Genomic DNA, 18,560 nt, shown 5'->3' on the forward strand with positions numbered 1-18,560 from the left:
AGCAGTTCATACACTTGACTTGGGATTATGACCTTGACCTGCTTTTAATGATATACATCAACTTCATGGTAACTGAGGCACTGTGTCTGCAGATCATGTTTGTGTCAGGCAAAGTAGAAAGGGAAAAAAACCCACCCAAAAATAAAACCCCACATGACTTAAATAGAACCGACAATTTCAAAAATGCACTTATGACAACTTTTCATTCCTTCACTTGAAGTATTAGGTACTTAAATGGAAATATACTTACTGCTCTTTTCCTGGAACAACCTGTAATCCAAGGCACTGTAAGGTTTCCTGAAATCTGCAGAGAGGAAGGAGAAAACAGAACAGAAAACAACAGCAGCTTAGGTTGCTGTGATAGCTAGTGCTGAGCAGCTTTCACAACGCTTCAACATTGTGCATTCAGTTCTGATAAGGATGTCTTTAAAACAGGTTAAGATTTAAAAGCAAAACAAAGTCATACTTGGCCTGCAAGAGACTAAAACCAAACACAGTTTCTTTGGGTGAGGGTAGGATAACATGGTGGTAACTGCAGTGTTTCCGTACTTTTGCTGTCTCAAAACTTGTACTTCAGAACACAAGTTTTCACTTTCAGTCTCTCCCGAAAACGGTAAGATTAAGCAGATAGGAGTTAGACGGGGGCGAATGTCTGACAGAACTCCTGGCTGGTCTTTTCCAATTACATCAGTTTAACTTTCAGAAAGCGATACTGTCACGTTAGTCATTGAGTTATTCCATGTCAGACGTTAAAGACTTGCATAGAGCAGAAAAACTAGACACATGAGGCTGAAGGGGGAAGGGAAAGGGCATGGAGGCAAAGGTTAGCTGCCCTGGTTCCCATTCTTCTCCATCATTCCCAGAGGTCAGACTTTATTATTTAATAATCTTGGATTGTTGCCCCTGGCCATCCAAAATGTGTCATAGCCTGGATTATTTCAGGGTTATTTAGGATTCCACATTCATCTGCTGCCGCAGACAAGCAATGCTTGAGAGACTAAAGTACTATCAAGACATTAATCAATCTCAAGTCATTACACACACTATAGATGGTAGGAAGAAAAATCTACGCCCGTCTGCTGACTGTATCAAACTACGCTAATAGTTTTTCTATTTGCAAAGTGCTCTACTAATGAATCTTGCAGCACAAGCGTAACCAAATATAGAATACCTGGTACACTCTGTCCAGCGCATAAGCACATAAGATTCTATTCCTCCAGCTTTTAGCTGGAGGTGCTTGGAGGTTACCTAAGGTTGGACACTTTCTCATTACAGCACTAGGCAGATTGAGTAGGACGAGAAATGAACACCCTGCCCTCCTAAGGGCAAGTCTACACCAGCTCTTGTGTCTAACAGTAATTTCTTAGTTGCACACACACATTTTAGCTGTAATTTGTTCATGCAGAATTTCTATTACGATTCTGTATGCCACAAAACAGCCTCCCACCACCGAATCCACTGTAAATGTAAATTACACTGTAAATGTAAATTTACACTGTAAATCCACTGTAAACCCTCAGTGTCCACCCAGACACGTTCTCTCCACAAATTTAAAGTGGGGCTGCAGAAAAAAATGCCTTTCTATGTAACTAAAGCAATCAGTCTAGCAGAGCATTAATGGTCACTTGGAAAACAAATCCACTCAAGTTCTGACAGGTATGATGCCAAACACAATCACATGTATCTCAGTATAACTTCTTGAAAGACAGTATAGAATCATGGAACAGTTTGGGTTGGAAGGGACTTCAAAATCCATCGGGTTCCTGCCCATGGGCAGGGACACCTCCCACTGGATCAGGTTGCTCCAAGCCCCATCCAACCTGGCCTTGAACACCTCCAGGGATGGGGCAGCCACCACTGCTCTGGGCAACTTGGGCCAGGGCCTCACCACTCTCATCATGAAGACTTTCTTCCTAATGTCTAATCTAAACCTTCCCTCTTCCTATTTAATGCCATTCCTCCTTGTCCTGTCTCTACAAGCCCTTGGAAACAGTCCCTCCACAGCTTTCCTATAGCCCCCTTCAGGTACTGAAAGGCCACTATAAGGTCTCCCCGGAGCATTCTACATGCACAGGAGTATTCTAAACTGGCTCTATAAAGAAGGCACAAGAGCTGGGTTTTTTTTTTTTTGGGGGGGTGTTATCTTTTGAGTGATAGATAGTTATCCTACAGCCACAGGTGTAACCCCAGTCCTAGTCCAACTGGGACACCTACCATGAGTTGTGAAATGAACAAGGTGAAATGCTTGTCCCAGATAAGATACTGTGTCTCAGCAGCAGCAACTCTGACAGATGCGAGAAAAAGGTTTAAAGATACCCAACACTGCGTATTACCAACACCATACCTTAATTAAAGTGGTTACACCATGTGAGGTCCCTACGTTATCTTTTCCCAGTTCACCTGTAGATGCACTGTCCCAAACTCAGTGCACTGAACAAATCAGGAGTCCCACTCTGATCCTGGTCGCTGTGTGTCCCAGCACTACTTGAGGCCACACGCTCTGGATTTGCAGCCTGCTGATCTGCCCACAGCCCCACAGGTTCTCCCCACTCACGCAGCTGGAAGTATTTCATCCCAGAAATAAAGTGGAAGAACTCCTGTGACAGACATAACTCTGGTTCTGTTACAAGAATGAGCAACAGGAAACCCTTTGTTCAAGTCTCTTCAGAGAAGAAGGTGTTGCCTCCCCTAGCAAAAGGCTGCACTGCCCAAAGTTAGCAAGAAAGTCCTCCTCCTGCCTTAGAAAGCCTCTAGGAAAGGAAACAAATCACTGACACATCAAAAAAAAAAAAAAACAAACCACAAAATAAAAATGGAGTCCCATATCCTTACAGTGAACCTTAAAACCAAATACATATGTACAATCTCTGTATCCTATTCTGACAGTCTGGCTGCAAGGCTCAGGATTCTCCCTTGAAGCAGGCGGGGCTAAATTAGACAACTGTGCTCCAGTGGGTATGACAAAGCAACTAAAAATACACATACTTTCTACATTATTCTTTCCCTTATGGTTGCAGGGAGGAAACCAAGCCTAAATCATGACCCAGCCTCGAGAACCAGCCAGAATAGCCTCTCCACTTTGACGCACTTGGGGCCAAACTAAGGGAAGTAAGGAGGCCAAACAATTTGTTTACTGAAACTGGTCAGGCATTAAAATTGATCACTTTATTAAATTTACTCTTAAGTTACACTAACATGAATTTGATTAATTGAACTAGTAAGGAAGCTATAACTAATTGCTAATTAGATACCCCACCAGTGTATGGCAGTAATTACTTCATCAGAACACAAATCACGCAGCCCTGACTTTGAAGAAGCATCTGCTTGGATGTTTAACTACTCCAATAATCATATAGCTCAGGTTTAATCTATTTTTAAATTTAGGAAGATTTCCCTAAGTTTAAGGATTTTCATTCCTATGCTGATGGATAAATTAACTAAACACGGGCAATAAAATTAAGAGAAGCTGACTAAATACAAAACAAGTGTCATCCTGTGTAAGTCTAAAAGAATTCAGACAGCACCTGTTATAAAATCTGTGTTTCTGGAAGCTTAAAATATAAATACTATTAATCTATGAGGGGAATGTCTACACGAAATAGCAATCACATGGGACTTAATTTTAAGGGGAGGACTTGGAGGAAGGGGTTAAACTGGTGCAGAACTGATGATTTTGACAAAATACAGCAGCAGCAGGGTGCTCTGTGCTTGGTTGCACAGGACTTGACAGAGATAGACATGGAAGTCAAATGGGCTACAGGTGAGTTTCTCACTTATCAAAAACATAGGTATGTTATTATAGTGGGGCGGGGAGGAAAAACGAAGTTGGAGAGCTCCTCGTTCTGATCCACATCAGATAAAATGGGCACAGAAAACGTCACCTACCACAAACTGTTCTGAAAATTTCCAAATCGAACTTATTTCAAATTTCATTCAAAAATTCAAAAATGTAGTAAGAAATAAATCTGATACTTTTTCAGGAGTGAAATAAAGCACCAAGGACACACAGCTGGAGGTATCAACAATACATTTAACTCTATTGTATTCACCTTTACCAGCCCTTTACTGAACAGCTGTGCACATTTACAGCTTTTCCTCTCCTATGAAAATGGGATGTCAGAAGTAAACAGCATTTAATGTATTTTATAATTCCAGCATGAACCATAGTAGCAAATACTGACACACTATCCAAGCAAAGGAAAAAGAACAGCTACCCTAAAGTGCTCAGCTTAGAAAAGGCCATAAATCCGAATTGCAGATGCCCTATCTACTGCATGGAATCTGCTCCAGAGTATATATGCTCCTTGAACCTCAGCTTTCCCAAGAAAAGCAATCATTCTGGTGAAAAGTGGCACCTATTTGGCCTCAAAAGCTTTCTTTCAAATCCCCACATGACATATGAACAAGTCAGAACAAAGGAAAAAAGCAAATCCGCTTCACAATGTGCTGTTCCCTACACGAGTAAGTAAAGCACCAGAAAAGGTAGCACGTTGTTTACAAGGTCCACTTCCCAGATAAATTAACAAGGTAATAGCAGGCAAATACACGGAGATAACAATACAGTATCACAACCTGCCAGTCTTAAGCCTTTTGTCTCAGTATCTCCAGACTATGTCATGCCAGGTGGCATAAAAATCCATGAAAAACGTCAGTCAGGCTGTTTCCTGCACATTGTCTCTTTAGTTACAACAAAAATTAAAAAGACGTGTGTCAGTGTTGTGGCTGCTTCTGAACATCTTTTCATTCTTCAGTTATCTGCATTTAGTGTTCCCCTCTCAGTATCACTGAAGCGACTCCATTACAGGATAAGGAAATAATGGGATTGAATGTAAAACCAGTATGTGAATTAGGTGCTGTGGGGGAAGTAGAATATTTGCTCACCAAGTGTCTCCCATCTTAACCAGCTTGCAGTAGATTCCAATCCCTCACAGGAAACGGTCCCAAGAGACCGGTATCTGCACAGGGGGCAGAGGCAGCGCTCACGGAAGAGCTAATCCAGGCTGATATCAATGAGGGCAAGCAACTGCCCAGCACACCAGTAACGGCACGAGCCATGTGCTGCCCTATGCCACACATGAAGTATGTCCACAGAGGAGCAACCACAGGTGTTACTACTGTGCCACACGCTGGCAAGACACACCAGGGCAACACAGATCTGAGCACAAATCAGCAGTCACAGTTACGATCCTCTCGTAACCAAAGTTTGTATCTATCGCATTTATGAAGCCCATGTTGATCTTTAACACATGGCTGCTCACTGCAGTTACACAGCCAAGAACGCTACCAACCCACAGTCCCACCCGCACTTCTGTTTAATGAGGAATTATGGCTACTGAAAGACATAAATGCGGCATAGCTTGTGGAAAGGTGAACCTATCGCTTACTAGCTACCAGCTTTCACAGAAAACTTATCTGCACCTTGTCTTATCTGCAACCTTGTCTTCAAGGTTCAAAGACAGAGACAAATTGACAGATTACCTGGTAATTATTTTGGTTTTGTGACAGCCTCAGTTGACTTGAAGATGTAAAATGAGGAGAAAAAGTACTTCTTGATGGATTAGCACTGTTATACAGTGTGCTGGATGTTGTGTGTAATGAGGTCCGTGCAGGCAAGTGGTAGTCTCTGCTATGATACAGCATACTGTCAGGCACATCCCTGGTGTTCACCATCTGTGAGCCGCAGCTCACATTCCTTCCTGGCCCAGACAAGGCTGCGCTTTGGTTGTCTACTCGAACAGAGCTGCTGCTTTCACAGTATCTTGAATAGCTTTGTATTTGTGCTCCCATGGATGCTAGTTCTTCTTCTCTAGCATACTCGTCATCCGCGTCTCCAGTTTCCATCGCTATGGACAGACAGCTGCCTTCCACCGGGCAACGCTTCTGTGTCCCGCTGCCTCCCACAATTCTTTGAGGTTGATCTGTAACTGCCAGAGAAAACACTTCTCGGATTTCCAGGTTTTGCGTGCTACATGAAGGGTCCCTGGTACCAGCCCTCTGTCCAGGCGACACATGTGACGCGAGAGAGACATGTTCCGGTTTTTGTAACCTCTGACATCCCGCGGGCTCAGCCTTACAGGGTCTGTGGCAGATCATGGGTTTCTGAGGTAACACCAGCTCTGCGGTCTGGACTGACGAACCGCTGTAGCTTTTCTTAGTGTGACTGTATATGGAGTTTGCAGAATTCAGTACACTTGTTTGCCTAGATAAAATAATAGTCTTTTCCCCTACTAATAGGGAAGCATTTTTACAATGTGGTACTTGCCGTCCTATAGGGATGTGCTGCTGCTGAAATTCTGTATCACCTTTTCCTGGGACCCGTGGAATAGAGGTTTTGTGTATTTCTGCCACTGAAGCACTTTGTTTGGTGGATCCTTGCCTACCAGATGAACTAGCAGGACTGTATATACCAGTAACTATTACATCGTTATTAGAAGAGGTCCAAGAAGACTGCTGGCTTTGGGATCGAGCAATGTTTACCACATTTTTAACTGCTGCTTCTGGAGGTACTGAGGGAGTAGCAGGGACCGTTCCTGGGGGAGTGCCTCCAGACTCTACAGCACTCTTGCTGCTCATCTTCCTTCGTTTATTGCCAACCCACGTCTGCAAATAACAAACAACAGTGACAACAAATACAAAACAAAGCATTAAATAACCAGAAAAAAATACGTAATTCAATTTTTAAGCAGATTTGATGAAACGTTAAGTGTTCAAGTTGAGACCCGAGTTTGCAACTATGTAAATCATTTACTGATTGTGATGAGTCTGAACAATACAACATTGAAATCCATGTCTCTCGTGCTTGGAATTCATGCACTGATACACATGAGAACCCCAGACTCAATTCCAAATCCCCAGTTTGTGAAAAATCCTAAGTGTCTAGTCCCAAAATTACCACTAAGACCTATTTCACTGCTGTGACAATTCCCCCAAATTTAAGTTTTTAATACTTAACACCTTGAGATGCAGAACCTCCACTGACTTTTGTGGCTAAACTGTTGTAACGAAATAACTGAGAGATATGACCTTCAAAACTACCTTGAACACAATGTGCCAACTTTTGAATTGAGATGAAAAGAAGAAAAAGAACTCTTTCTGTTAGACAACGAAATAATTTTGTAAAAGATTTAAACCTATGGACTGATTCCTCCCCTGCCAGCTATGCAAATCAAGACCTGATGTCAAAACCTGCTTTTCAAAGATGCTGACAGACAAGATTGGGACCACTGGGATCAGACTCCCAACAGAAGTTTGGTATATGAACACTTCCAAAAGTGACAATGACAGCACTCAGTTGGAAGAGGAAAAGATATTTGGAAAACTGAAGGTTTAAAATGTTTTGCTGCTTTAAACATACAGGAAAGCAAGTAACACATCAAGTTACATCTCAAAGAGCGGAAGGGGAAATAGTAACTTAAGCATTTCAAGATAAAGAGTCAAACTGATGGAAGCATCAGCTCTAACTCTGGAAGCATAACCACCTCCTAACTATTCCTGGCAATTATCATGACCAGAGAGACAAGACTTGTTCAATTTTTTTACCACAGCATGTCTGTACTGAGTGCGAGGGCATAAGTGAGCTGGACACAAGTGTCAAAGAACGAAAACCAAGCTTTTCCATCTGATTCTGGTAGATGTGAGAAGGATCAGCTATGCATACAGAAATACGGTGAAACAGTTTTTGCACCACTCTGAATATCATCTCCCGTGTACCTAAAACCAAAGCAAGATCTGAACATTCAGCACCCCAAAATGGCTGAGTTAATGAACAAACTCCCTCACCCCACAACGAGCAAACTGCACTGAGTCCCTATCTTAGACTTCCACCTCACTGCATGAAAGAAGGGAAGTTTCCCTCACATATCAATACTTGCTAAGGAAGTAAGCAGGTTTCTCCACAGGAAAATACACGTCCCTGGCACACAGAAGAACGTTGGAGTCTCCATCCCATTCTATGCATTTCTGTTGTCAAACTTCATAAAATGCCTATTTTGAGGTATGATTTACTGCATGCAATAAGAATCTGTGACTAGTGATAATTTTTTTCTTCTCAAAAGCAAGTTTAAACACACAAATTATAGCCACCAGACTCAAGTCACTTTCCTTTATCGCATAAAACAAATTTAGAAGCTCACATTTATTTTTCACTCATTTCTGCTCAGTCAGTAATCTTCCAAGATATAAGTTATAATTAAATAGAGACACTGCAAATGCTGGGCCAGGAAAAGAGATTTAATTCCTAACTTTCCCAACTGTATAACAAAAAAATCTGAAGGTTTCCTAATAATTTTCCTAAAAAGAAAATTCAAAGAAATGTAAATAATATACTAGCGCTGCTGTTCGCTTGGGATTGAAGTACCATTTCACGAGACAGCCCAAGTCGGATCTGCCACTCCCAAGAAAGTCCCATTTTCCTGATAATGTCCCCAGCACCTTGCTCCCACTGTTTAACCAAAATCACACCCCAGAATAATCAGTGAGTGCAGCTTCCGAAAAGGCATAAAACTGAACTGGCAAATAAAAGAACAAACGTTTTGCCAAGATAAGCAAATGTAACTGGATTATTCTAAAACTGAATGAATTCAAGAGATAATCAGCACAAGAAGAAAGACAAGGGAGAAAGAACTGCACAGCTGGGAGAAGGGGAAGAGTACAAAGCATCCCATTTTTAGCACTGTGAGACATCAGCCCAGAGAAGAGTGATGTGAAACTACACTCTCTGATGGTTATGGTATTAATTTGGGATGTGACAAAGCAGCTATTAAGTACAAAATATCCTAATGAAAGGGACACGCATCTTTGTTTCAATCAAGTTCCCCAACTCCTCAGTCTGGGGAGCACTTTCCCTAACACTGGAAGCTTTACCAAAACTCCTAACTTTTATTTAGGATGAGAAAAAGCTAAAAAAAAATCAGATACTAAGAAACTTCACTGGGATTTAAGAGACCCTGATTTTACATTCCCAGTTGGCACCAGGAAGAGCTGGAACTTCAGGCTCTCCCACAGTCCAGGGGCACAACACAGAGGGGCTGGCCACTGGTTCTGCCCAGAAGTTCCACCCTACCTCTGACAATAAAGTGTCCTCAGGAAGTCTTTCATGAGGTGTAAAAGAATTATGAAGCTTTAACTGTTCTGACACTGATGCTGTGCTACGGAGAGAGCCCCACACCACCTCCCAGATCACTGCTCCCAGCACACAGAGATACTGTGAAAATCAGCTCGGGACAAGTTTTGCACTTTATGGAGTCACCTTGCTCAAGTTTCAGGTAAAGACTGAGAGCAATAAGCAGAAGCATGCTGGTATTAATGAAGGAACCCAGGCCATGTAAACCCAAGGTAGCTAGAAAGCATCTCTCCTACAATTGAAGAGGGCCAGGGATTTTTCCCAGGAGTAACTCTACCACATATCCTAATTCTGAAAGGGACAACTTATTTTTATGCATAACAGTAATAAAATCTGTAGAGATTTTAAATCATAATAAATCATTTTAAATCATAAATAGCACTTTTCTTTTTTCCAGCCCAGGACTGGAAAGACTGGATGTAATTCTATGGGACAAGGCTATTGAAATCCTGCTTTGAGGAAAGAATATATTCGTAGGGTTATGACATTTGCATTATAACTGCTACATGTAGGGAATTCACGTTCCTACTACAACCACAACTGCACGTGCCAGCTGCAGCTCAAGAATCATTTTGTTAGACACTGCGCACAGAAGTACTGACCAAGAGTCCAAGAGTTTTATAGGAAAAGAAAAGAAAAAAGAAATGGGGGGGCAGGAATTGGGACAGCCAGAAAGGAGGGGCATGAGGAAAAGAAAGGTAAGAGCATATAAAAATATGACAAATGCTGGGTCTGTTTCTGTTGCACTTCACAAGCAAGGAAATGGTTTCAGTACTGCAATAAAGGGCTGAGTAAAGGAAGAAAAGTAAAGAAAAAAGGCCGTGATACACTATTGCAGTAAGGGAAACAGGGAAGGGGAAATACAAAGATGGAGAGTGAATGAGGACTGCAAGGAGTGGAGAGACTGGCTGCCTTCTCTAGGTACTTCAATCAGAATAAAAATAGAAAACCAACCCCTGATTGCATCATCAGCATCCAGATTCCTGTTACAACTGTTTGTCTGTTCCAAGGAGTCTGAATTTCTGGCTGACTTTCAGGACTCCCCACTACCTATGGCTGAGAAAGTAAGTTTTAAACATCTCCAGGGTACTTTGAGGGAGGGGAATCCAGGTAAAAATTGAGGAGCAGGAGGGGTTGTTACTGTCATTGTACCACTGGCACACCACCTAATAAACTTAGACTGGTCTTCCTTCTTCCCCTTCACTGACCAGCGCTGCAGCAACTCCTGGTGGCCCCACTACCGTGGTTATTTTTCCAACTAATGCTTCATGATTTCTATTTCTGCTGTGAGACAACAGCCATTTTGTTGTCTAATGTTTCACAAAGAGATTATTATTTCCCTTCCAATAGAATTTATAGACTTTGGAAGAGCTCCTGTTAGCACCAGCAACTTTCTTCTTTTGTAAGAAAAGAATGTACACACCGTAACTAACCACCAGGGGCCACAATATTTATGATCGTGACACTGAATACAAGTGCAACAGAGTGTCAAAACAAATGCTTCCACAATTATTCACCCAAACACATTAGGATAGAGAAACTTATTTAACTTAAGAATAGGTTCTTAATATGGTGACCTTCCTTTGATACAATACATTGCACAAGGTTTCTACAGAGCAATCTAATTTGCAATTGAATAAATAAATAAATCAACCCCAAAACCAAATAAAAACACAGTCAACAAAAGACAAACAACAACCAAAAAAACCCAAACAAACAAACAAAAAAATCGCTCTCTGTGCAATCCAAGCCCCTGCTAAATACAACAATCACGTGAAGACATTTCAATAAAAACAATCTATAAACAGGCTCACTGGATAAAAACAAACATGCCACATGAGCGCACTGAAGACTGATTTAAGACAAGTATGATGTTACAGACTCCAGTCCTCTACAGATATTTTATGTAAATGAACATAAGTTTAACAGACAAATTTGGAAGGCCTCAGTACTTACCCTGACTACACTGAAGTCCAGTTTAGTTTCTTGTGCACACTGTAATATGAGCTGAAAGCAATTTTTACTTTGATTTGTCATTCCATTTTCATAATAACGCTGTAATATCCTTTGTTGTTCTACAGTAAATACAGAACGCAGATTCATCTAAAAATAAAAGAAGATACTCTGAAAGTTGGAATAAAAACTGTAATATTTGTAGAATGCACAGGCTCTCATTTATCTTTGTTCTGACAAGGCATGAAGTGTTGATGTTTTCTTTATAGAGTCCTTTACCAACACTTTACTTACTTTCCAGAAAACCCATTACAGTCAGCATTAGTGACTCCTTTGTGACGGACTCAAGTTGAATGGATGAACTACATGCCCTCCATAAGGAATTACCACGTTGAGTTGATAAATCCAAAAGCCTCTGGTTTCAGACAAGGAAAAAGTTTCTCCCTTCAAAACCAAAAGGCATTACATAACACAGTGACACCAGCAGCTCCAACAGGACTGGCAGGTTTGTTTCCCCTTCCCCACCAAAAAAAGAGACAAAAACTGAGACAAAACAAAGGTGACTGTTTGGCCCGAGTAACGTTTCCACCATCTAGCACTTCAGCAAACCCTATGCTCTGTTACTGCTGCTCATACCAGTGCTCCTGCTATGTCAGCACCAGTACTTCCAGCTGCAAAGTCACAAAGATCAAAGACCAGAACTGAAGTCCAACTCAGGGAAAAAAACAGAGAAGGCCTGTTGGTAGTCCTGGCCCAGCTCACTGTGAGGCCAACACACCCATACCAACAGGAAGGAGCGATCACTCAAATCACAGCCTGCCTTGAGAGGGGTTCAAGCCACTGTGAAACTGCACCCTGAGGCTATCCATCAGCCATGCTGTAAAAAAAAAAAAGGCAAACAGCTGAATATTACCAAGTGCAGAATAGCCTCCCTGGTCGCAAACTGAAGTTTTACACTCTTGTTATTTGGTGCATACAGGCAAATAATAAAATCCTCTGGTGGTATGTAAGAAAAGAGCTCCACCATGTCAGGATTCCAAGAAAAGGGCCTTTATGCCTTTTTTAGTCCCAGCGACGGAGCTGCCAGCTGAGGCAACCCAAACACAGGCCAGGAACAACCTACATCCGACTTCATGTCTCAGAAAGCAAAAAAGCCACCAGCCACGAGCTATTTTTAATACTTTCAGTACATGTATCAAAATAGTACAGAACAAACTAAAGAGCAAGAACCCGTACCACCATCTTACAGGAAAACAAAGGAAACAGGGGAGCCCTTTGTAGCTACCAAGCTTTTAGTTATTGGTTTTGTAAATTTTGTAAATGGAAAGACAGGGAGCAGCAATATTCTTAATACTTGCACAAGAATTGTATCTAATTCAGGGCAAATAAAATTATTGAGGGCTTAAAAGTAGGAGCGGACACCCAACTCCTTTCACATGTTTATAATCAAGATGATTATACTATGTATGGATATCAGATTTCAACAGGCGTCTATGAAGGAAAAGCACTATATATGTGTGTGCGTGTGTGTGTGTATATAGAACAGGACAACAGCCTGTTTCAGACTCCCCCCTCCCTGAAATCCACTCATGGTTCTCATGCCACCAAACTCTTTCCTCGTCATCCCACTGTGATCAGGCAAATTCACTAATGCTAAGTGAAGATTAATATCTCCACTTTGGAATATAACACTTGTAGGCCAGAGCTTTGACTCCAGTTTACTTTCTTCTATACGTCAACAGATGGTAGAAAAACCACTAACAACCAGTTTCTAAAACTTAGAGTTTTCAATAATACTTAAACCAGAAAATAACTTTTCAATCCCATTTTGACCTCTGTTCCTAACACCTACACTCTCAATCTAGTTCGTTATTAAATGCAGCACTACCAGCTGCATGACAAGTGAGTTGTGCTCAAGTCATGCTTCCCCCTGACCGTGTATTCAGTCACAGTCAGAGCTGGGCGAAGGAGACTCTTGCTTTGAACACTCTGCTGCTTAAAGAACTTTATAGCAAGCAACAGAGGAGAGAATTATTAGCCCATTAGCAAATCAATGAAGTTCATTAAAATCTACCTTATCAAGCGAAGAACAGACTCCAGATATCCCATATGGGTATGCATGACAACGCAGCCACCAACTGATTTATGCTACTTTTAAAGAATACATGAGTTAATTTTGTGATTCTTTTTCCTTTGGCACGATTGGTTGGCAGGACCCAGTTTACACTTGGATGTCTGATACTCTTTCAGTATCAGTGTTCCTGTTATTTAGTCAAGATCAATTCCCAAAAATGACCTCATCAGAAGCAGTTGCATCTATCTTTCAAGATCCAGGTGAAGCCTGCCACCCAGTAGCTCCAGCATTTCTACACATGGGTTCATTAAAAAGAAGCACGCTTTCCAAACAGCTCATCAGCTGCATAGCTAACTCCTCCAACTGCAAAATAAAGTTTTAGAGTCACGCATGATGACGTGCAAGTGAAGATGTGTGTCAGGTCCTTGACAGGTCTTTGGATTATGTGGATTTCCGTACCCAAAGTCTGTGCTAAAACACTTTTGTGATGTATTTCATATCTGTACTTTAGAAAAGGACACGGTGGAGAATTCTGACAAAATCTCTTCAGAGAAACCTATCTGCACTGCATGATAGGAGTTGCCTGGCTAAGCTCCAGAGAGGTCATGGTGTGGTTTAATAAACATCTCATTTTTGCATTTTCTTTTAATCACTTGTGAACTACACCTGCCAGCCGGAACACTGGTGGGACTCCTTAGTGACCTTCACCATGAAGCCCAGTCAAGGCAGCTCAGAGTAAGTGTGCAGAAGCCACAAGAAACCGATTCAAATAAATAGATGGCAGAACCCTACAAATGCAGAGTTATGGAAGTGTAAAAATCTTTATGGTACAGAATATTATCAAACCATCAGGGATTAAACATAGTGATAAAAGGGAACAAGCAGCTTCTGAGAGGGTTCTTTTTTAACCTCAGCAACAAACAGGTATCCATTTGGAAAAAAACATCACCTTATAAAAGCCTGTAAGCCTATAACTGTTTGGGTCTGTCCATCCTAACAGGTGCAATAAGAACAACAGCATAGTCCCCAGTTTATAGCTACTTTTCTTCCCCTTGGAAGATAGCCAGTGGTACAAAATAACCAGGCTCCCACCAATATAAACCGGAGGCAAAACTGCAACTATAACAAGAAAGCTACTCTGTACCTAAATAAACCAAGACTGCAGTAGAGACACTATGACTACAGCTTCAGAAATCTGACCTGCACCATCAGTCACCTAATTGACTTCCCATGAATGCCAAAAGCTCACCATTTTTTTGCACACCCCAAAGGGAAAGAAACCAACTAACCCACCCATCCCCAGCTGACACACTCTGTGAGGAGATATCAGATGTACACCAAGCAACAATGGTTAATAATCTGAATATGTTGCTTAATGCCTCTTTCCTACGTAGGCCAAAGCAGATACAACTGCAAGCGCAGTAGATCAGGCTTAAGGTTGGTTAAGTGTAATACTCAAACCAGCTCGTAAACCTGCTTTTAATATCCACAACTCACAGCACAACTGCTCCCCTCTCCACTAAGTACCATTTGCAATATCGTATTACAGTTCCACCTACAAAATTCAGCCCTTCATTAGGAACAAGCCAGACAGCCCTCAGTAACTTAATAACACAATAAACTCGCAGAGTTGTGCTCATAGGTTATGCATCCTGTTCCGCTTTACTCATGCAAAAGAGAACTCAATTAGTCACATTTTACATTAAGTGTGAACAAAAGCCTTATGTCAGAAAAGAGGATGGGAATACTAAAATGCGGTTTTACTCTAAAGATGTAGGCTGCTTCACAACTCCAGTTCAGAGGACCCAGAATTACTTTTGGTTGATGACACACAGTCTTACCCAAATCAGAAGCCCTCGCTTAATGGAATGCTCTGGACAGAGTTGGCAATTGTTTATTACTCCCAGAGAGGGGAAAGCCTTCGTGCAACACAGGCACTCCCAGAGGGGAAACCCCTGCTGGCACCATCACCCCTTCAGACCACCACAGGCCACAGTGCCAGCGCCCTTCTTCCCCCTCACTTCTTCCTCAGTGACGGAGGGGATTCTCCCCCTCTACTCCACTCTCCTGAGTCCTGTGCCCAGTCCTGGAATCCCCAACATAAGAAGGACACAGAACCGTTGGAATGGGTCCAGAGGAGGCCGCGAAGATGATCCGAGGGCTGGAGCACCTCTGCTGTGAGGCCAGGCTGAAAGAGTTGGGGTTGTTAAGCCTGGAGAAGAGAAGGCTGTGGGGAGACCTTAAAGCAGATTCCAGCAGGGAAAGAGGCTCCAGGAAAGCTGGGGAGGGGCTTTTCACACAGGCACAGAGTGACAGGACGGGAGGGGGAATAGCGTTAAGTTGGAAGGGTGAAGAATTAGATTACTCATTAGGAAGAAATTATCCACGCTGAGGGTGGGGAGGCCCTGCCCCAGGCTGCCCGGAGAACACCCTGGAGGCGTTCAGGCCAGGCTGGACGGGGCTTTGAGCAGCCTGGTTCCTGCCCACAGCAGGGGGTGGAACCGGATGGGCTTCGAGGTCCCTTACAGCCCAAACCATTCTACAATTCTACGCTATCGCCCCCTCCGCCACCCGGACCAGCCCCGGACAGACCGCGAGGGCCTCCCGTCCCTCTCGCGCACGCGCTTTCCCACCCACCTGACGCGCAGCCGCGCGCACCCCGCCCTCCCGCGCGCCCCCACCCCTCACCTCGCGCATGCGCAGTCGCCCATCGGCGCATGCCGAGGCGCTGCGGGAAAGCGCGTGCGCAGCGCGGGAAAGCGCACGCGCGGACCTGAGGCGGGGGGGGGCAGAGGGGAAGAGGAGGAGGAGGGTGCCCGCGGGGGAGGCGCCGCGCGCCTGCGCGCCCGGGGCGGGTCTGGCAGCGCCTGTCCGCGCGGCCGCCCTCCCCCACCGCCCGCGGCCCCGGGGCGGCAGCGCCTCCAGCCTCCTCCTCCTCCTCCTCCCGCCGCGCCCCTCCCGCGCGGACACCCGGCTGCTCCCCCCCCTCCGCCCCCCCCGGGACTCGGCGCGCCCGCCCCCGGCAGCGCGTAGGGCTTACCGTGCTGTGCGGGGCTGTGGCGGGGGGCGCGGGGCTCCGGATTCAGCCGGTTTCGGCTGGGTCGGTCCCGGCGTCACACAATGAAATCAGCGCCTCCGATCATTAATTCTCATCATGATCGTGACGTCAGCGCAGACAGCGGCCAATGGGAGCGTGAGATCAGCGCCGGCCGGGACGGGGCTCGGCCCCCGCCCCTCGCCCGGGGGCGGCACCGCTCCCGCAGCGCTGCCCCGCCGCCCCCGGGACTGGCAGGGACCGCTCGGCTCCCGCAGCGCTGCCCCGCCGCCCCGGCCCCGCCCGGCCCGCCCCGCAGCTCCCGCCCCGTCGCACCGCACGGCTCCCGCGGGTCGGCACCGCAGCCCCCGGGACGGGCAGGGACCGCACCGCTGCGCCGCCGCCCCCGGAGACCGCATCGTGCGCCGGGGCTGCCCTGCTGCGCCCGCACCCTCGGGGCTCGCACCGCCGCCCCCGCAGAGCCGCCACGCGCCGCGGAGGCGGCACCGCTGCCCCGGGACCTCAGGGCTGGCACCGCGCCTTCAGGGCCGCCACGTGCCCTCAGAGATGGTGCTACCGCCGCCGAGACCTCAGGGCTGGCACGGCTCCCTCAGGGACAAAGTATGGCCTCAGAGACGGTGCCACTGCCTTCATGGCCTCAGGGCCACCACCACCACCCACAAGACCTCAAAGATGGCACCACTCCTTCAGGGCCACCACTTCTGAGACCTCAAAGATGGCACCACTCCTTCAGGGCCGCCACATGCCCTCAGAGACAGTGCCACTGCACCCAAGACCTCAAGGCTGGCACTGCTCTTCGAGGCTGCCGTGCACCCTCTGAGATGGTGCCACCAACCCTGAGACCTCAGGGCTAGCACCACACCGTCAAGGCAGGCACTACTTCCTTGGGGCTGCCACATGCCCTCAGAGATGGTGTTTTTCCCTCAGGGCTGGCTCTGCTGCCCTCATGCCCTCGAGGCTGGCACCGCTCCCTCAGGGCTGCCACATACCCTCAGAGACAGTTCCACCACCTCTGAGACTTCAAGGCTGGCACTGTGCTAAGGGCTGGCACCGCCACCCCATGCCCTCAGGGCTGGCATCACTGCCCCTGAGAACTCAGAGCAGCCACACGCCTTCATGGGCACTGCTCCTTTGGGGCCGGCATTGTTCCTTGAGGGCTGGCACCACCACCCCGTGCCCTCAGGTCGACCACCACCACCCCTGAAGCCTCTAGGCTGGCACCGCACCTTCAAGTCCACCAGCACGCGCTGGGCTGCCCCGACACCCTCAGGGTGGTCATCGTTTCTGGCCTCCTGAAGTTTTGGTGATGGTTTTCCATGCAGCAGGAAGATGTGCTGAAGGTTTGGTCATACAAATGAAATGCATCCTTCTAGAGCATCCTTTAATAGTTGAGTAGCAATTCATGTTCTGTCCACATTGTAATTAGATTTCCTTCACTACTCTGGGAAGTCAACCAATTAATAAAGCTTCGTCTGAGCTGAAGGTCTTCAACGACTTCAAGTACCAGTCTTTAACTTTATAAAGCAGCAGACGGACTAAACAGCATTCCTCTGGTGATGTGCATCTCTCCCGGTGTAGCTGATGTTGAGAGCTCTGCAAACTTCCAACAAACTGGGATAACAGACCTAGATGTACTGACTGGATATTGCCTTTGTGTCATTCCCGGTAATCGTGTGGCGCAGAGGGAGCTGGATGAATGAGGTGGGTTTTTTTGAGTGCCATGGGTTACCTCCTGGCTCAGCTCCTTGAAACAACTCGCCTGCTCCAGCACAGTTTCTCTGTCCACCACGGAAAAGCAGTGGGAGGAAGCAGGTGAGGATGGGGAAGAGGAAGGGGAATCCCTTTGGGTAGCAGCTTCTAGTTGTAGTGAATTAGAAGTACCACTAAGCACCCTGAATTGAATGACAGGATCTTATGTGGAGTCCATATATTTTAAATCCTCCATCTTGTATTGTGCTGCTTCTTCCCCTGGATATAGTCCCTTTCTCTGTGTGCCATCAACATACACCTTCTGAAAATTAAATAGACCAACCATAAAAAGCCTATACCTCTTTTATAGACAATATTGCTTTAGAATTTGCTGTGGAATGATCCCAGGGAAATTTGGTTTGTTCTCACATTATCTGGGTTTGGGAAACAAAACCGGTGAGTTAGTCTTTCTAAAATCCTTTGAGAAAGACACAGCAGTGTCTGATAAAATATGGCTTATTACACTCTTTTTAAATGTGGAATAATAGATAGCAAATTTCAAGGGCTCTTATCTGACTAACAATGGGCTCACAGGTGCTTTTTCTATAGTTTGTATCAAAAAGTCATAGAGTCATTCTTAAAGGAGACATCAGCTGTGTATTTTGAGT

General features: G+C 45.1%; 1 protein-coding gene across 5 annotated transcripts in view; it reads right to left on the reverse strand.

Annotated features, from left to right (window-relative positions):
* HDX (highly divergent homeobox) overlaps positions 1 to 16,420 on the reverse strand; it is a 46,681-nt gene extending 30,261 nt beyond the window's left edge. Inside the window, exons 1-4 of one of the 5 annotated variants that reach the window (XM_054075555.1) lie at positions 16,189 to 16,420; positions 11,078 to 11,224; positions 5,479 to 6,600; positions 251 to 304 (exon numbers count right to left, since the gene is read on the reverse strand). In XM_054075555.1, coding sequence (XP_053931530.1) covers positions 251 to 304; positions 5,479 to 6,600; positions 11,078 to 11,224 — 1,323 coding nt within the window. In that variant the 5' untranslated portion in view covers positions 16,189 to 16,420. Of the gene's footprint in view, positions 1 to 250; positions 305 to 5,478; positions 6,601 to 11,077; positions 11,225 to 11,368; positions 12,563 to 14,989; positions 15,767 to 16,188 lie in introns of those variants that run through there. The other 4 variants (XM_054075551.1, XM_054075552.1, XM_054075553.1 and 1 more) reach the window with 4 other exon arrangements.
* Between the last annotated feature and the right edge of the window lie 2,140 nt (positions 16,421 to 18,560).

This window comes from Cuculus canorus, chromosome 10, assembly GCF_017976375.1.
Source record: "Cuculus canorus isolate bCucCan1 chromosome 10, bCucCan1.pri, whole genome shotgun sequence".
Classification (NCBI taxonomy): Eukaryota; Metazoa; Chordata; class Aves; order Cuculiformes; family Cuculidae; genus Cuculus; species Cuculus canorus.